Genomic DNA, 20,282 nt, shown 5'->3' with positions numbered 1-20,282 from the left:
GTCAAACTGGTTTATTCTGTCCCAGACCTCTTCCTGGTTTAAGTTAAATCACTGTCCTCCCAGCATCCCAGCATGCTCTGCAGCCCTGGGCTGGGCTGGGCTGTCTGCTCCAGAGAGCAGGGCTGGCCCCACCCTTCTGCTCCCTAGCCGGAGCAGGGGCAGGGGCATGGCCAGATGCTGGTTTGGCATGGCCCCCTGAAGCAAAGAGGGCAGGGAGGAGGTTTATTCCCCTGCTCTGTCCCCTCTCCTGCTGGGGAACTGCAGCCAGGTGGGAGGGGGGCAGTGGGAATCCTGACAGGGGCAGCAGCCCCTCTCATGTTGTCCCAGGGAGCATAAGCCTCTTCCTGGTGAGAGGGCTGTGCTGTGGGCAGGAGTGAGGTGGGCAGACCTACATGGTGTGAGGAGCGGCAATACTAGAGGGTCTTTGTGGGGCTATGGTCACCCCAAAATTTGGCTTAGCCCTTCAAGCCCCATCTCCACTGCTTGCCCCATGAAGGCTGTGGTAGCTCTGCCCACCCTGCTCCTGCCAGCAGTGAAGGCCCCCCCACCAGGAATAGGCTTGCACTTCCCAGGATGCCTATCAGGGTCCTTCCTGCTTCCTGCTTTAGTGGTAGGGGCATGGCCAGATGCCAGCCAGCATGGCCCTGAGGTGAAGGGGGCAAGGGTTTATTCCCCTCTTCCTCCTCTCACCCCCTGGGGGACCCCAGCCAGGTTTACCTGGCCTGAGGCAAGTAACAGAGGTGGCGGTCAAGGCTGGCAGACCCTGGCTGCAGTCCCCTGGTGGGAGAGGGGACAGAGAGCGGATTAAACCCCCTCCCTGCCCCCTTCACCTCAGGAGGCCATGCTTTATATCCTTAGAGTCAAAGAAAAGGAAAGATTTTGCTGTAGTCAGAAAGGATAAGATACAGAGGAGAGATACAGACTCAGTATGAGAACAGGGGCAGCAAGCTAGAAGCAGCATCCTGAGACCTGATAGCAAAGTCACAGACTGGCAGGGGCAGCCAAAGAGCTGGGACTGGAAGCAGAGAACCAACATGTAGCAGGCAGGGAGCCAGAATAACCTCAGCAGATAAATACAGTGCAGTGGCCTTTAAACAGGTGTCAGGGGGGCATCAGCACATGGGATGCCTTGGAGAGAAATGCAGTAGGGATTCTGACAAGCGTGCTCCCTTCATGCTCTTGATGTGGAGTATCCCTGGTTTTGAAGAATGGTTGTTGGTTTTGAGAGAAGCAACATGGCGAGGTGTGTACAGAAGTGCTCCATTAATGTTTTACAGTGCTGTAATTCAAAACACTTTTTATAGCACTATAAAGTTACAGCACTTATAAATGTGACAGAAGTGCAGTGTTTGGTGGGGTGTGAGGGGGCACTCTGAGCCTCCCTGCTCTTTCCAGGCTAGGAGGCAGGGGGTTCTTCACAACCTCCTGGGGCTTATCTACTGGTCAGAAGTGCTGTAGATTGCTAAAGTGTTGTAAAATACAGCTCTTCAAATTTAATATTTCATTTAATAAGGGTCAGGTATCCAGGTTGTAGCCATATTGGTCTAGAAGAAAAGGCAGTCAGTCAGGACTTGTAGTAGAGATGATGTCTTTTATTAGACCAACAGGATTTAACAAGGGTTAATTCAAAGTGCTATACCCATTTTTAAAGTGCTGTAAAGCCATACATTTCTCTTAATTCACAGTAATAAAGCACTTTACATGGTGAAAAAAGCAATTTCTGTACACACCTTTTGGTTGCGGTTTCTCTGTCTCTGAGCTACATGCCACCCTCCCCCTCCTCTCTCACCCCAGAGGAGGGATAGAGTTGGCTCCTGTCCACAATCCTGCTCACTAAGCTCTCTAGTGACAAGTCACAGTTGTGCAAGTCTGAAACTGCATTAAGCCTTAACCTGTGAGCGCTCTGAAATTGTTCTAACTTTGATGGGATAACATTCCCCAGATTTAAAATGTTTTAAAGGTGACCTGTAACCGCAGCCTTCGACAGCAATATTCTCTGCTATGCTTTGCAAAGGCATTTTGTTTACAAAATTTGACGGTAAAAGTTGCCACATTCATTTATCTGGATAGTGATAGGATACCCATTCTGGGAGACTATGGATCACGTTACCATCTTTTCATCGTTCATCTGAGGTGAATTTGAATTAGTGACCACAGTGCAAGAGGCTCCATACTCCTTATCAGTCCTCTGAGATGCTTTTCCTGTTCTCATTTCTTTCTCAACAATGAAATTTCTGTGTTTCTGCATAGTTGCTTAATTTTAAGTGTCCAATGTTTACAGTGATTTTTAGCATTTCTTGATTCTTTCTAACTGGACTCTAAGCTCCAGGTGTGACTGAGAATTGACCTTTATGCGAGCGAGCCCTGTGTAGAGCTCAGGAATCTATAAAGGAAGGAACGCCTGGCTGAATTGCACAGGAAAGCACCAGAATTCAGGACAGCAACACCCTTCATTTGGGAAACAAATACTATTTTTAAGTGGCCTAATTTTAATGTCCTACTTGTAAGCACAATTATTAGGAATAGCAACAGTTTCAGGGAAGAAGATATAGTACTTGGTGTTTCTGCAGGTGGCACTTTGGAACTTAGGTGTTACGAATCTGCCCTTTTCTTTTCTAAGAACTGGTTTGTTCAGTTAATTTTTCTTCGCCACTTGAGGATTAAAATAGCTATTTCATTAGTTAGATGTATGGTGAATGAAGTGTAAACAAAGCCAGGCCTGACGCCATCCCTTAGTGGTATTAGTTCTGCCACACCTTGTAGTTGTAAGAAGCTAATCCTGATGCAAGGATATTTCCAATTTAATTAATTTTGAGGAACCAGTGGAAAAAGATTATACCATATGTCACTAATGCACATTTTATTGTTGAATGGAATAAATACATCATATACGTACCGATACCTGTTAAAGCTATTCAAATACATTGCTGTGCTACAGTAGATCACAGTTGTTTTTGTTAAAGACCATCAGCTCCAGTATTCAATCACACTGGAATTAAGCAATTTGAAAGAGATCATAGTAAGATCACAAGCTTGTCTCTGGTGTCTTGAATGGTGCTCTTCATTCTTTTGTAGGAGAAAATAATAACACATTTGTGGTGATGTAACAATGTTTGAAACCACTCAGGAATCTGACTAAATATCTTCAGGTTGGGTCATGTCAGGACCATAATAGTGTGGCTAACCTATCTGGACAAATACTTGTCTCAGGTGTACTCCCTCATCAATAACCAGTTTTTGCTAGTGCTTTAAGTCTCCTCCAGAAGAATTAAAATATGTGGTAAGCCTCAAAGTGTATTTCAGCAAGATATTAAATGGCTGTAAATCATTTCAAACTACATTTTCTTTAAACCAGTATTTTCTTTATAAAGTTGAAAGGCACTTAGAAAAGAAAATATCTTGCTCACATCTTTTCTTACAAGTAATATTTGTTCAGTACATACAGAGGAAGGAAAACTGAAATTATAGCACTTCCCACTAGGATACTATCATTCTTTGAGAATGAATTCTACCTGCTGTAACAGCAGTTTTATTTAATGACACAGTAGCTGCGTCTGCCTGAGATGCTGACTGCTCAGTTGTTACTACACAGTCAAATGAGTACTAAATGGCTGTGCAGTAACCAGAGTTACTACGCAGTAGCTTCGCCGAACAGCTTTTAGGTGATGCTGACTGTGCAATACTGTGCAGTCAGTGTCTCATGTAAACACAGTCAGCAGGTTTCACTTTAGTTTCATGCGCAATGTTTGTGTCATTTGAAGAATGGCCCCTCATTTCTGTAAGAACCTTCCACAACTTTCTAAGTAGAGAGATTAAACAAATATTTAATTTTGGCTGTGTCATCACTTTCCAGTCTAGACAATGTGTATAAATGAGAGTTGTCCTTTTACACCTGTAAACGTAACAGAGGGAACTGCTTTTGCCCACACTAAAGATAGAGGAAGAAACTCTAACAGACTTCAGTGGGAGAAGGCTCAGTCTCAGTTTTAAGAAGGTAAATCCTTTCCCTCCAGAGATAGGCACACAGGCGTATACCATAACAGAACCAGCAGAACTTCTGAATTAATGGATTAATGATTCTATTCTGATTGTGCTATATGCGGAGTATCAATGAAACTAAACAGAAGTGTGGTTGGTACTAGGTTGGAATGTGGGGACACAAGAAAACACTGAAACATATGTGACTTTTCACTATAGATGGTGGGGAAAACTAATTTTCTCTCCACCAAAAAAATTAAAGATTTTGATTTCCCCCCCATGAATTGGGACAAATAGCAAACATGTATTGTTATAGTTGTTTGCAAATGACATTCTGAAAAAAATCCTTTAGGGTCAGTCAGAGTCTTTTGTTTGTGTTTTTACCTGTTATTTATATCAAATAAACTTTACAACAGACATTTCAAAATGGAGATATACAAATGTTTCCTTCTACACGTCAGAAATGTGATGTGTTGATTTTTTTTAAAAACATTTTTACTGAGTATTTCAAAAAAAATCTGTCAAAATGTAAAATACTTTGTGAAATATTTCACTTTAGTCCAAATGGCATTATCTGAGGAAAACTGATTCAGCAAAACTGTTTCCGTTAATTCTTCTTGTTGTTTGCAAGGGGATATTCTGATTTTGTAAATTTTAAAATGTGACTTTTGTTTTTATTTTTTGGTACTCCCACAGAAAGTGTTTATATTCTCTGGGTCATTTCGGAAAAACTTGGATCCTTATGGACAATGGACTGATGAAGAAATATGGAAAGTTGCAGATGAGGTAAAGCTATTCAATATTATTTATGATGTTCATAAACACTATTTTAGTAATTCCAGTGTGATCCAGGAAGTTACAATAAGGGACTTGGGAACAATTTGGGTCAATAATTTAAAAAATAATTGTTTATATTGAATCACGTCTGAAACATTCTCCCTGTCCAGAAGAGTGTACAGTCTAAATAGGACACATGCAATATAAGCAGTTATAGGTATCAAAGGCAGATATGAGGCACTTCTGCTTGGTAATCATTAATAAGCAATTAATAAGTACATTTTTAGGTTCTCATAACTGTTCTTTCACTGCCTGTCTGTTTGAAGAGTTATTAAGAAATACATATAATGGGTTTTCCTTCTTGCTCCTGAAGCAAACCCCTTAACAGCATCAGGCAAAGGCCTGCTATCAATATATGGACTTCATTTGAAGTTCTTTGCATTGAAGTGTTGTGTGCAGTTTATTGACATGTCAAGGTCTATTCATATTCTGTATAAATTGGGATTTCAGCATTGAAAGGAAGATGTATGGACACACGTCAGATTCCAGTGGCCACACACCCTGGAACAGTAGGGACTGACCTTTTTGGCAAGCACACCACAAATTAGTCCTGTGTCCTCCGTGAGTGTCATTCTGATCCCTTTCCTCTACTTGATTTTCTACTCAGAAGGAGCTTTCTGCTCCTTGTCCAAGCTGCTGCTATGCTTTCTCCTTCCTGCCTGATCTGATGCTCTGTTTTCTGTTGTCTGTCCGCCACAGTGCTGCCTGTCCCCTGCCCAGTCTGCTGCATGCCACACACACAGGCTGCCCATGCCACTTGTAGTACCTATGCTGCATGTTGGCCGCCCCCACTGTAGAAAAGCAGGTGGAATGAATGTGTAAATTGTTTGTGCCCAAGGGCTTGATCATCAAAGATCAGTTCTATTCCTGGGTATCTAAATGGATCTGTGATTTTTCATCCACTTATGTTTTACATCTTTCTTATTATAATCCAAGCCTCACTTGTTTTCCTCTCAGTCCTCTGAAATCCAGACACTCAAAGCAGTTCAGAGTATTTATAGGTGTACCTGATAATGTGTACCTGATAATGTGTGACATTTGACTCAACAAATATTAATAAAATGTAGCTCAAATGGTTGCATCATGTTACATTTATACAGTGCCTTGGAAACAAGAATGCTGAGGAAGGAGAGTATTTTGCCCCTGCTTCTTTATTATCCAATAAAAAGATGCTTTTGGTAGAGGTCAGTAGAGGAAAATATTAATAAAATTTGCATAAAGCACAATCTGAGTGCTTTGATCTATGATTTAGCATAGGTGAAGTTTCAGGATGTGACTGCTGGATGACCCAGCACAAAACGCATAGAGGCAGTTAGTTTAGAGATTTAATTTCATATTTTAGCCCTCTGAGGTTCGGCTGCTCGTATCAAAAGGTCACCAGAAGGCACAATTTAAGACAGACTCTTTAAAGGTAAACTGTAAATTGAAGTGAAAACCACAGTTAATACATGTCTAGTAGTATATCTAGCTACTTTGAGGACATCCAAGAGAGGAAACTTTAAATCATGTTCTTCAGAAATGTTCCCCAGTCATTGATATTCCCTGGCTCTTGTTAATGAACAAGAATTAACTCAGGCAGGCTACAGTGTTTTGTAACATCACAGTTATACTTACATGCCATCTATGTCACAGAAGGATGCATAGATGCATTCTGGGGTGGGATTAACAAACCATGGTGTCCCATGGATGTGGGTGTAGAGGGGAAAAATCAGTGGGATATTTTATTTAAGAAAAATCCCAAGATATGGTGTCATGATTTACTCTTTTGTGGAGTGGCTGGAATGTTACCTTTTGGCTCTGGTACCACTTGACACTTTTTTTACACAAATGATTAATTGGAAAATTGACGTTGGCTTTGATTCCCCCCTAAGAGAAGTCCAGCCCTTCTATGAGCTTTTTGATGAGATAATCAATACCACCTGCAGCCTCAAGGATGAACTTCTATAGTTAACTTTCCAAGAGCCCCATTTAACTCTTAGTCCCAATTGCATCCAATTGAGTCCCTAAATGTGCATCCAAGTTATAAACATGGGCTTTATTCCCGAAGTGCCCCAAATTCAAATGAATTTTCACCAAATTTGTCCCTGTCTCCCCTTGGGCTTCATTTTATTTCTAGAAAAATAGAAGTAAGCTTTCCCATGGCTGGAACTGTGCTGCCTGAGGGCCTTTCTGTATTGCTTCTGACAGTGCAATGGACTGTAACCTGGAAAACAGGTCCTACTCACTCACTGTTGCTTTGCACTCACCAAAGGCTGAAGAAATAATGTAGTCATCATTAGACTGGCACAGGGCCTTTTCCAATAAACATATGATGCGAGCCTGAGGATTCCTCAAAGAACAACTCTATTATGTTTTTTTCATCATTTGGCTTGTGCAGAGTGGGAGCAGGTGGACAGGGCATGTTTTTACAGGAGCAGTTTCTAGAACAGTTGGAAAGGGTATAGATGTACTCTAAATGACTGAAGGATTGGTACAGCTTGATACAAACTGCTCTCCAGCAGCATATCCCTCCTCTATATCCTCCCTTCATCTTTGTAGCTTCTTCTCCATTTTCTGTAAACTTTGTTCAGTTGTTGCCTCGCTAAATTTTATTTTGAGGGAACTGGGCACTTCCTCTGTGAAATTTTAGTTTTGTTTAAAGAACAAATTTTCAGTTGATTAAAATTTGGCAGAAAATCTTCACCCAGCCCTAGCTGTCAGAAAATAGTGATTTATGCTCTGCTTGCTGTGACTCTTAGGCTGGGAAACTCATGGATCAGGGTGTCCACCCCTGAACATAGAGTTGAATACTTATGTATTTGACTTAGAATTTTCCCTTTAGGTGTACGCTACAGCTGAGGTTTTAAAGGCTTACTTACAACACTAAGAAGAAATACTGTTTTAAAGTCTGCATTGTTGAAGAGTTGGGCATGTCCTTTCAATAACATATTATGTTTTTCAGTTAATTGTTTTATATTCAAAAGTGTGAAAAACACACTGGTGAGAAAAAGAAACTTTGCAATATGTTTAATGGGAAAGATTCAATGGGTTATGGACTTTATGCTCCCTTGAAATCTAAGTAATCAGAGAAAGCTATAAAGAGCTGGTATAACTTCGGAAGATGGCAAAAAGAAAGTTAATTTTTAGCTTGTTAAATATTCTGTTCCCTTCTAGCTTATGGTGTAGTGTTCAATAAAGGCATTTTGCAGCTACTGCTAAAGTCAGTATCACCTTTTAATTTTCTTCCATCTCAGCTGTGGTGTGAGTAAACTTGAATACCTTATTTTAGCACTGCCACAATACTTTAGAGAGCTGCGTGTTACAGCTTTGTACAGGCTCCCTAAGCTAAATTTTGCTCCCAGTCACACTTATGTCAATAGGACTGCAGAGGTTGTACCTCAGGGCAGTTTAGAGGTTGTTTAAAAAGTAAACCGACTTTTCTGGGAGCTGTTCATGACATAATTGTATTAAAGGCATATTAAGTGATTAGCTGCAGAGAGAAGAACAAGCATGACCTGTATGTACTGAGGTAGCACTCCTGTTTAAAGAATACCAACCTGGAACTCTTCCAACCTTTACCACATATCACTGAAGTATTTCATTGTAATAGAGTCCCTGTTTTAAAAGTTGAAAAGGAAATGTGTAGGAAGGATTCCATATTTTTGATGCAGAGTGAAAATGGGTTACAAATAACAAATGGGATTTGAAAAACAAGTTTATGCCTTTTTTTATGCCTTCTATCATCTTTATTGTAAGCTAAGTTGCTGCATATCTTGTAGCAACACAGTTAGGTGCATTACCAGTACCAGCTTGTACAACTTACAAGAAGAGTTCTTGTCAGGGTTAGATGAGAATGATTATTCCCTCCAAACACCATAGTAAGTTTGGTCATTCTGAGAAAACATATGGATTCCAAAACATCTCATAAAGTAAGCAGAAACCTTTTCAGTTCCCCTTGAACTCTGTTGTGATGCAATGTTGTTACAATCCAAAGACAACTCGTTTTACATTTGTACCTAGGTAAGTTTTCAGTGCCCAAGAGCAGATAGTGACATTATGGATCCTGCACAAATTGTAAAGAACTTGACGTATGTGCTGCTGTTCCCATCTTTCTGACAAAAGATAAAGTCTGTGGAAGTGGTCTCAAAGCCATGGATACAACTGCCATGGTGACTTATGTTATATTCTCTGCCAGTGTAATGCAGCATGTGAAATTTCCTCTTCCTGGTAATTGAGGAGTCAAGGTTCCTTTCAGAAACATCTCCCTTTAGCATTGCAGATGATGCACAACACCACCAAACAGAAGTACCAAATAAATTACTTTCCTGTAAACTAACTGACAATGTATTGGTCAAGGTGCCAAAGCTCATTATGTCTGATAAACATACAGCTTTAACTTGGTTTGTCCAATGTGTACTGAAATAAACCAAAATGTTCTTTCTGGATAAGAAGAGATTGATCTTTCTTGTCATTTGACTGTTTGCTTGGAGTAACTCTGAAAGGAGGATTCTCATTTCAGCCGATTTCAGCAGAACACATTTTATATTGAGCCTTGGAAACAGAAGGCAGAAGGGTTAAACGTGGATTGTTGTATCTAAATGTTTGTAGTTCCAGTTTCTCTCAAATAGATTTATCCTTTAATTTTATTCTGGCAGGTTGGACTGAAGTCTGTAGTAGAGCAATTTCCTGGCCAGCTTGATTTTGTTCTTGTGGATGGTGGCAGTGTCCTCAGTCATGGGCACAAGCAATTGATGTGTCTTGCCAGATCAGTTCTCAGTAAAGCTAAAATCCTGCTGCTTGATGAACCAAGTGCTCATTTGGACCCCATGTAAGTTTTATTTATTCTTTCTATTTGTATATTGTGGTGTAAAATCAGGAAATCAGGGAGGCCACACTCTCAGATCTGTGCTTCAGTGGCTATCCTGACAGGATATTGCACACAAGGTGGACTACCTTGGATTCTGTCCTGGAGGGCTTTGTGCTTCACCGCTATTGTTTCTCTCTTACCACCTCTTTGTTCCTGAAAAGTACTGATTTACTGCTGACCTGTTCTAATAGAAGATTTCTTCTTCTGTGTTGGCTTAAATTCTCTCACCAGAGACAGAGTGTGAGAATGGAAAGAGGAGCCAAATGTTGTGACTCTTATGCCCACCATCTGTGCCTTGCTGCTCCAAAGAGAGAACAGACAGGCAAAGAGCTGCACATGCTCAAACTCAGCCAGACTCAAGGCCTGATTAGTCCCTCTTACTCCCTTGCATGGGTTCAAATCACAAATGAGTTTTAATAAATAAAAATGCATGTACTTCCAAAATGCACTTCAAATGCCACACATAGGAGATCCTTACAGTGCCATCAAATCTGTGGCATTTGATTTTGGTGCAGGGCCACTGACCTAGGCCACAAAACAAGTCAGCATTATAACTAGGGCTAAAACTACCGCTTATTTTTAAATCTTGGTAGTGCTGTGCCATATTATTATCATCATCATTATTTTTACTCCTACTGCTATTGCACAACCTGGAAGCCAGAGGCCCAGTAAACTCGAAGAGTATTATTCTGTAGTCTAATGAAGAGGACATTTAATTGAGAGTGGGGAGATCCAGGTTTCAGTCTTTGTTCTGAACATGCTTAGTGTGCTTTATCCAGTGATGCTTTAATGCAGAATTTTTATGTAGTCAGTCCTGGAAGCAGGCATCAGAACCCAGGATTCCAACTTCTAGGGCAAATGTTCTGGACATCAGGCTTCCTATGATAGATGACCACCACCATCTGCAGGAATGTTTTTGAGTTAAAATGTTTCTGGGTGATGAACTTGGGTACTGTCATTGTGTGTTAGGTACACCTGTTAGATCAGGAGAATCCAGATCTACCCTTGACATATGATAAGATCCTCAGTCAAGATAGTGGTGCCTCTGGGCATCTATAATAGTTGAATTTCAGGAATCTAAGAAGGTTTTCTGGTGAAAACATAGGCACCTAAAGAATTTTTGACACCTAAGATGTTAGTTAGGATTTCTTTGAATCATTCTATGGGACTTGGGTATCTAAATTCTACTTAAGCTTCTTCCTGCATCTCATTCTAAATTAAGGCAATAGTCAACTATAGTAGTAAACAAAAAGAGTGATACAGTTGTTCCAAGTAGATTCTCAATTCAATCATGAGCAAATGGTTTGGTTTGTATCCTAGTCCATTTACTAGACATCTAAGTGTATGCAACCTCTTGGCTGATTAGGGCCTAGAATTCAGGTCACCTACTTCCACAGCAAATGCCATAACTTCTGTTGGCTATTTGGCATGTTAGCAACTCTTCTGGCACTTGGGCTTCCTGGATTAGGCTCTGTCTTATTTGTACCACATCAATGATGGTGCTCATTGTGGCGAAATGCCGGGCTAGCGGCTCCGGCACCGCTTAGGGGAGCCGTGGGCTTTGCGGAGTTGTGCGAGCGCGCGGCTTGTGGGGCGGGATTGAGGTAGCTCTTAGCCGCCCTCGAGGTTCGCCGAGTTGGCACAAGTAGACGACTTAGAGTAAGTAGTTAGTGTCTCTTAATCTATAGGGTGTCCGTTGGTTCACGAGGTTCCAGAGCCAGCCCTTGCGTTCCAACAGTGGAGCTAGTCCAAAGCTAGGTGCGGCTGCCGGCTCCTTAAGTCCCAGAACTGGTCAACGGCTCATAATTGGGAAACACAAAGCAATACTGTAACACAGTGAATCGTTGTCTGTTGTCGGATTTCTGAGGCCTTTATCTTCGCTGGGATACGCCCAGGCGGGGAGGCTGAGAACCGGTCTGCGGGGTGATCAGGCCCACAGAGTTTTCCAGTTGTCGTCTCTGCTGCTTCCTGCTTTTTTGCCTCTTTTATAAATGTTTGTTGGACTGCCTCTATGACACTAACTATAGTATACAGATAGGATAATTTTCTTTTACATAATTATTGCTAGGCAGATTTTCTACATAAGTTTCATTTCTGCAGAAATGACACTTTTAGATAAGAAATGAAATTTACAAAATGCGCATGTGTAGCTTAATGCCAGTGGAGAAAAGTACAAAGCGTTCATTTTGATTAACAGTCTACTTCAAGGTTACATAAATGTGAGAGTGCCACGCGGCAGTTACACAAAAAAGAGAAAATAATATAAAGTCTTTGCTAAAAACTATAAGACAGTTACACTCATGAGGGATGGAGTTGAATACACCTTGCCCACCCAAGTCTACTCAGCTGTTCCTGAACTGGAAATTTGCTCATGAGGCTACTCTGGACTTAGTTTTAGCAGTTTCTCTCAAACCTGTTAGGAAGTTAGGGTGTGAGAGTAGGTTCTGGAGACAAGTCTCATGGGTGATCTTTTGACTTCATAGCAGACTTTATTTGGTCAGGCAGGGTATGCTCAGGCCTGTCCAGCAAGACCCACCACTGTCTCCAAGCAGACAACTTCTAGATCAGTGATTCTCAACTAGGGTGCCAGTGCACCCTGGGTTACCTTGAGATCCTTTCAGGGGTGTTGTGGGGTGCCATGCAATGTTAATACTAACACCTAACATGTTAAGTGTGCAGACATGATTAACAAGATACACCTACAGATTTTAAATAGAAATCCATAGTACTAAAAGCATTATGGCCTATGATGGTCTGAGTTCTTTGCTTTATAATTCTTCCATAGTCAAAACACGAGTGAAAACTAAGAACACTTTTTGAGGAGTCTCTTGACTTTAATGGGGGTGCTTCAACTCTAAAAAGGTTGAGAACCACTGACCTAGATGCTTTAAAGTCCCCTACATGCCACTTACGTTCAATAGGATTGTGTTTAATGCAAAAGTTATGGAGACATAGCAGAAGCATGGATCTCTTTTGTGGGGGCTTCAAAAATATTTTGATTTGTTGGCCACCCTTATGAAGATTCAAGGAAAAAGGTAAAAGGAAACAAAATTCAAATATGACAGTAAAATTGGCTGAATATGACCAGTTACCAGAGACTAATTAAAGCCAAGGCTGGCATAAGCTTTCTATATTCACTATGTAAAGGATCACTCCAAGAACTGCAAGGTTGAGAGAGAATATAAGGTAATTTTAAGCACAAAAAATTCATTTAGGAGGTCCCCACCAGTCTTGTCTTTGCTTTTCTACATACGCTTTACCTTAATTACCTGTTTTGGCATTTCATTTGGCTTACTGTACTCTGATTCCAATTTTCCATTATACATACAGCTGTCCTGAGATAATTTATTTGACATGGGAAAGTGGCAGCATAGTACAAATGATATTACAACAATCTCTCATCTTAGTTTAAAACAAATTAAGAGTGAAGAAAGGCTTTATCACTTTTGTTGAATATTAATACTAATCCAAAGGCTATTTAGATGGGCAGTTTCTCCATCAATGACATCAACTGCAGAGTTGCCAGTCTCATATTTTTACTGTGAGTGTTTTGGTTCTCAAAGCCCTAGCTCTTGGAGTACTGAAAGTATGTAGCAATTTCAACTTCTATTTAAAAAATAAAGGAAGTTTCTAGCTGTTGTAACTGAGGAGATAAGCCTGAAAATGTGAATGGAAGCTTGAGAACCAGAAGACTGGGAATAACCCCCAGTAAGTTTATTTACTTACATGCTAAATTTCCATGTTTAAATGTCAGTCTTATGAGTTGTGAGGTGCTGCTGCATAATTTATAAATATTGGCAGTGACAATACCGCATCTACTGTCACAATGCGGTTCTCAAAAGTCTTTCTGAGCATGGCACTAGGAGATGGCATGAGCTATTCTATTGTTAATCCAATGGTCAACACCAGAGGCTTACCTGCTGCCTTTGGCAATATCTGAACTATTTAAACTAATTTCTAGCTAAAACAGAGATGTGGGTGAATATAGCATAACAACAGCATTGTATAGCATAACTTAGTGAAGAGATTACCTTGCTATAGGCAGTATAAAAAGGTGCCAGTTAAGCTTAGTTGCAACATTTAATTTTACAGATGTAGTTTGTTGTAACAGAAATAATTGTGGTACTTTAAAGAAGAATAATTCCACTTGTATATGTACATGCCATTGTCCTGTTTTGTAGTTTAAATACTAAAAATAATACACTTTATAAAAGGTGTAATTTGTATGTAATGGAATTTGTTTGCAATGCTCTAAATGACAACAACTGTTTACCTTTCAGAACCTTCCAAGTGATTAGGAAAATACTTAAACACGCATTTGCAAATTGCACTGTTATACTCTCTGAACACAGACTAGAAGCAATGTTGGAATGCCAGCGATTTTTGGTGAGTGTTTCTGGTAATCTTACATAATATGATTTTCTTGTGATTGACACATGTGCTTTGCACAAGATTTTAACTAATCCTTTAATGGTAGGATTAGGTAAGTCTACTGCATGTAGATTACTTGGAACACTGGTTGGCGGGATGTCCCAGAAAATGGACCTCACAGTGTGCATTACTCAACAAAATCATGGATGTGTACATTTGTTTTTGATTAATCTAAGGTGACATGGAGGCAGAAGGGCAACTTAAAAATTGCTGTGAAAGTATCCTGCCTACAACGGTTAAATTGCTGTGTTTCTTTCTAAAAAGAACCTTAACTTTCCTTTCTGTGTTCTATCTTTGTCTATCAATCACTTACTAAAGAAATTCTGGTGCTGTTTCTCATTACATAACTGGTAATTAATCCTCACAGAGTGAGAATATTTTAAGATGCCTTACTAGTGCATGGAGCTGGCATTCTTTAATCATTAGTTATTTTTAGTTCCACTTCTATGCATTCAGGTAACAAAGGCATAATCCGAAACTGAAGTGGAATGTTTAATAAATGAGGCATGCCCTTTTGAACTACTACTGTTGTCCTGTCTACTGAACTTATGGATTTATCTGCACACACCGTTATGGAGTCTGATTCATTTAAGGCCCTTTCTGTTTGTACGTTTTAATTAGCAAGTATTTTTTTAATGGTAATGCTAATACCCGTAAAGCATTATTACATTCTTTACAAATGTTTGACAGTTCTGTAATTAAAAATTTAGAATGTCTGGAAGCAAGCCGTGAAGTCTTTCAGCCAATGTGTTCCCCACCCAGCATCAATCTCTTTCCTAACCTTCACTATATTCCTTTCCATTGAATATATTTTCATTACAGAGCAAGTCTATATAACTGTGGGGAGGGAGATGGAGATGGAGAGGGGTAAGAAGGTAGGATATTGAGATTTGGATAAGTTTTAATCCACACTGAAAAGTTTAGGCTCAAATTTTTAAATCTAGAATTGTTTAAGCCTTTTAAGTTTCAACATAACATGTGGTGCATGTCCCTACCATGCTCCAGCTGCTCTACGCATACTTCATTCCCTTATACCAAGGGTGGCCAACCCGCAGCTCTGGAGCCACATGTGGTTCTTTAGAAGTTAATATGCATCTCCTTGAATCTTTGCACAAGCACACAACATGATGTAATGGCAATGGCATCTGGTTACCATGTGCAAAGATTCAGGAAGACGTATATTAACTTCTGAAGAGCCCCATGTGGCTCCGGAGCCACAGGTTGGCCACCCCTGCCTTATACCCATTTTTGTCTCACTTCTGTCAGTCCTTCTGTGCAAGACTCCATGGCTAAGTACATATAGTCAAAAAGCCTGAGGCTGAATTGATTCAGTCTTCACAAATTAATCTAAGATGCATAGATTGAACCAATAAGCAAGTGAACAGACATTCACTTTGGATTCCAGAAATGCAACTACCTGCCTGCAGTAGCTCAGGCTAGAAGCTGGGAGGCTCTAGAGCACAGCTCCCTGTTTGGCTGGAGCAGACAACTTGGGCCAAAACTAGTCCACCTACCCTGCAGGGAGAAGGGGGTTCACAGAGGAGGTGCAAAGCATCCTGGGATGCTAGGAGACTGTGAGTTAACTTGAATCTAGAGGGGATTTGGGACAGAAGTTCAATAAACTGATTTAACCTAAGTCAGTTAAGACTGATACTACATCCATTCAAGTTTATCTTAAGCCAGTTTCAGCCATTTTGAAAGCAGTTTATGTGCACTGAACTTCTGTTGTGTTATAGATTTGAATCAGTTTCTGATCACTTATACTGCTCCTAGGACTAGATTCAAGTGGTTCAGGACACTAGATGCATTCCCACAGTGGGGTTGTCCCAGCTTTGTACTGTGGTTGCATGTCTTTAGGGTGACCATGCAGGGGCCTGTCTAAGCGGTCTTTTAGGAAGGGGTTGGGGATGTACTACTACTCCTTTTTTGGCAAGCTAGCCCTTCCCATCTTTGGACTAACATTTCCTATGACCTAGCAAGCTGGGGTCTTTCCCAGAGCAAAGCTGGGGTCTTTCCTTGGTTTTCTTGGCCGTGTCTTCATAGGTGCCTCTTCTGATGCCAATCTGAGAGTCTGGCAGGAAGGACCTCACAGACAGCACATCTTGTTGGAAGGATATTAGCAGAACTTTAACATAGCACCTGGTTTCAGAATTAATACCCCATTGAGGTGAATGGAACTGCATGTGCCTCTGAATCCACTTGTCTCAGGTTCTCTGCAGACTCGGTTATTCCATTCTTGCTTGGTTTCCTTGTCACCAAGAGGACTCATAATCTTAGCAAAATGAAAGCACAGATTCTGATGTTGTTATAGGACTGCCAAGAGCCAGGGCTTTGAACATATGTCTGCAGTGCCTGTTTCTCACTTTGTCCTGCTGCACAATCCAGTCTTTTGAACTGCTTCCATCCTTGGAAGCAGCATGAAACAGCTTGGTCTGAGTGGAGCTCAGAAAGCCAGGACATTTTGCATTAAAGCACTTATTGCTCCATGCAGGTCATTTTCTACTGTTTCCTGACATAAAGGGCTGTAACTTTCTTTAGCCAAGTCCAAAGTACTCCAGGAAACCAAATAAAAAACAAAACAAAAAAAGAAAAATTAAAAAAAAACTCAAACCCAAAGGCAAACATTCTTCGACACACAGATTCCCCTGAATGGCATAGCAAGAGCAGTTTCTCCTTGCTGCCCTGAGTCCGAGGAGGAAAGACCCTGCTCTTTGGTGCCTTTCTGACAGCCTTCCTGTTCCTTTCTTTTATGTCTGTGCATTAATAATCCCCGTCCTTAATGTGAGTTTATAATCTGATGAAGCTACTTATGACTCTGCAACTTCCCCAGCAACTTCACCTCTAACCCTCTAGCTCTCACAAAAATACCAGAAGTGGCCTCTCAGCTGTACTGGCAAGTCAAAGCATATTCAGAGAGCTCAGCCAAGCCATCGCAGGGTGAAGAGGAGCCATAAGAAAAGGATTTAGTGCATTTAAAAAAAATAAGCAATGGGTACATTTACTCAGCCATCATTTGAAAACTCGTTTGCTTGTTGGTAATAGGAAGTTAGCCAAAGCAATCTGAAATTTTGAACCATACAAAGAAAACTCTTTTGGCTTTTTTCCTACTGTAATTCTCTGTCCTATCCGCATCTGCCATCCTGTTAGTGTACTTACTTAGTTAACTGGACTTTTATCAGCTCTATTAATACACGTCTGTTTGATCCAAATGTTTGTTTAGGTAATAGAAGACAATAAAGTGAGGCAGTATGAGTCAATCCAGAAACTGCTGAATGAAAAGAGTTCCTTCAGACAGGTGATCAGTCATGTTGATCGCCTTAAACTCTTCCCTATACATCGCAGAAACTCAAGCGAGCGCAAATCTCGGCCCAAAATCACTGCTTTGCAAGAAGAGACAGAGGAGGAAGTACAAGAGACCAGACTGTGAGGAGGACTAGAAACACTTCCTCTAAAAAATTAAATATTGGGGAAACTGAAGTCGAGAAAAGTGAGACCAACACTGTGGACACTGCAGGGGCAAGCCCATGATCAAATTTTCAGGAGGCATTAAACAGAGCTGTCTACAAGGGTATATGGCAACGGCTACCCTCCAAAGGTTAAATTGTGTGTGAGGCATTAAATACCCTTGAAGATTTACCACTTGCTGTGGTAAGCCATGCTTCCTTTGAAAAGCTGCTTTACTTTGGTACTCACTCAATGATGGGAAGAATTAGGAACCTGTTTGGATCAATATAGGAAAACTTTAAAAACCTTTATTCCCTGTGTTTCGGGGAAGGGGATGGGCACTGAAGAAAAAGGTGGCAGATGGGAATGTTAAAACATCTGACTTGGGTACAAAACACTAACTGCAAAGTAGTAAACTGATTGTGGGGTTACTTCCTGAAAACAGGAGGAGAGAAAGTCAGCAGCTATGCACTTCAAATACTTCCTGTTCCTCATTTTTCATCTGATTACTGTATTTCAAAACCACACAAAAGGCGAAATGCCCTTTCACAACAGTGCACAGCAAGCATGCATGAGATAATGAAGGAAAAGAGGATGTTTGCCTGCGAGTCAGTCAACATCCATCAAGTCCCAGCAGTTAAAAAAAGATGATGAGAGGGGGAGTATTTCCTGTTGGAAGCCAGGAGAGTCTGGCCAAACCCTGCAAACCTTTATTTCTGGGCATATGAATATTAGCATAAGCAGCAGGACTCCCACTGGTAGGCCAGTCTGTATGTTAGGTCAGGAACCTTGACATGCTTGTACTCTAGTTTGTATGAAAAGGAGAGAAAAAAAAACTTTGCAGTAGACTTTAAGAATGACATCAGTTTTATACCCGTCTGTTTTGCAGTTTTATTATAAAGCTGAACTTTTCTCTAGAATATTTTATTTATTTTAATATTGTTGAAAACATTTATTAAAAGAGTGCTGTCTTTTAAGAGTGATTATGCGCTACAAAAATATATATTTGTATAAAAAGTAGTTTTTATATTTGAGCTGTATTCTTTTTATCCCACCTGATGATAGAACTGGAAAAAATTACCAGGTCCCACAGGCATGTCCAGCAGCATCCAAAAGCCACCTTTATTGGTGTGTGTGACTGCATTCTAGTGATACAAATGTGTTTGTTAGGTTTCTCTTTAAATAAAACCTCTCAACTCACACTGCCTATGTAACAAGCTGTAATAGGTGCAATCAGTAGAAGACACAGCAGAAATGTTGTTGCTTCTACTAAGTGAACACTGCCTACCACGACAGCATACATTTGATTTTTTTAAATTCTATTTATTATCAAAGTAGACAACATTATGTAGAGCGTGCCAATAAAACAAAGATTTTGTGTACAATTCCATTGTCTCGATTTGTTTTTCTTTACTTAAATGTATATATTTCTCTAGAACAGTGATTTTCAGTTAGTGTGCTGCAGTAGCCTGGGGTGCTGTGAGATCCTTTAAAAGGTGCCACTGGGTGCCATGCAATATTAGCACTATTATGTGTGCAAACATCTGTGCATCATTCACAAGATAGACCCAGACATCAAATAGGAATCCAGAGTGTCACAAACATTTCTGACCTGGTGTGATGTTTCTGAGCTCTTTGCAACATAAGAATTGCTGTATTATTTTTCCATAGTCAAAAAAGAAGCAAAAGCTAAGAGTTGGCATTTTCTCAGGGGCACCTCAAATCTAAACAGGTTGTGAACCACTGCTCTAGAAACAGCATGGACTGTGGGGATTTTTGCCTCCTTCTGCAGCAGAGGACACAGTCTTCTTCCTTGGATATCTTGAGCGTATCATAACTACTACTTCCTGTCCTTGAAGTAGCAGGGCATTGGCAGTGCCCTCTTCCCCTCCTGTACTTGTGGCAAGTTAAGGTGGTAGGGTTTTTTTGTTTGTTCGCTTGTTTTTGGTTTTGGATGTTTTGAGCATTGTCCCTAGTAGTTGTGAAAGACGGTTGTTCATAAAGATTTTAAGCATAAGTTAGACAGCCATTTGTCTAGGATGGCTTAAACAGGGATGATTCTGCCTTGAGCAGGCAATTGGACTCGATGCCTCCTGATGAGCCTTCTAACCAGTGCTATAATTTTCAGTGCTTTGAAAATGGAGATTGTTTCTCTGAAGAGTATACAAATAATCATTCCTGATTAGTGGAAGTTATGTGAGCATCTACCTAGTAGACTAGAAACTCATTACAAATGTCCAGTTCTCACAAGCACGTAATTCTGATTTGTGAACTTCACTTGGAATAGCCAACTTTATGAGGATTTAGGGTGTTTTTGAATATACTCGTGTCACTAGATGGTGCTGGAGAGCAGCCATAAACTGGTTTGATCAAAATGTGACCATTTATGCAGGTTTAGGGCTCTATTTATGTTGTAGGAATCTTTCTTTCACATGTTAGCCTGTCATGGGTGCAGCTCTCTTTAAACCTTTATGTTAACATAAAAATAAGTGAATTGAGGTGCAATTTAGGAATAGAAGAGTTAAGGGAGATCTGGAAAGAACCTTTCTAAGGGGAGTGTTAGCAGCTAGCTGGCAGCCCCAGCTGAATTGCATTCAGAGGCTACAGATCATCCTTAGCCAGTGAACCTCCCTTTACCCCAGCCATAAAAAACTTCCCAATGCCACAGTTTTGAAAAGTGAATTCAAATTCAATTTCATTCTCATAACAACCCGCTGTAAATGAAGCAACATGTGCACTGCCGGGG

General features: G+C 40.5%; 1 protein-coding gene across 1 annotated transcript in view; it reads left to right on the top strand.

The window, feature by feature from the left end:
- The window catches only part of CFTR (CF transmembrane conductance regulator), a 167,891-nt gene extending 148,983 nt beyond the window's left edge, over positions 1-18,908 (top strand). The window contains exons 24-27 of the mRNA XM_090042222.1: positions 4,675-4,764; positions 9,450-9,622; positions 13,942-14,047; positions 17,313-18,908. Coding sequence (XP_089898348.1) covers positions 4,675-4,764; positions 9,450-9,622; positions 13,942-14,047; positions 17,313-17,519 — 576 coding nt within the window. The 3' untranslated portion in view covers positions 17,520-18,908. The remainder of the gene's footprint in view (positions 1-4,674; positions 4,765-9,449; positions 9,623-13,941; positions 14,048-17,312) is intronic.
- The last annotated feature ends 1,374 nt before the right edge of the window (positions 18,909-20,282 follow it).

This window comes from Crocodylus siamensis, chromosome 4 (assembly GCF_052110815.1).
Source record: "Crocodylus siamensis isolate JL-2025a chromosome 4, ASM5211081v1, whole genome shotgun sequence".
NCBI classification, from domain to species: domain Eukaryota; kingdom Metazoa; phylum Chordata; order Crocodylia; family Crocodylidae; genus Crocodylus; species Crocodylus siamensis.
This window is presented reverse-complemented; position numbering and strand designations above follow the sequence as displayed.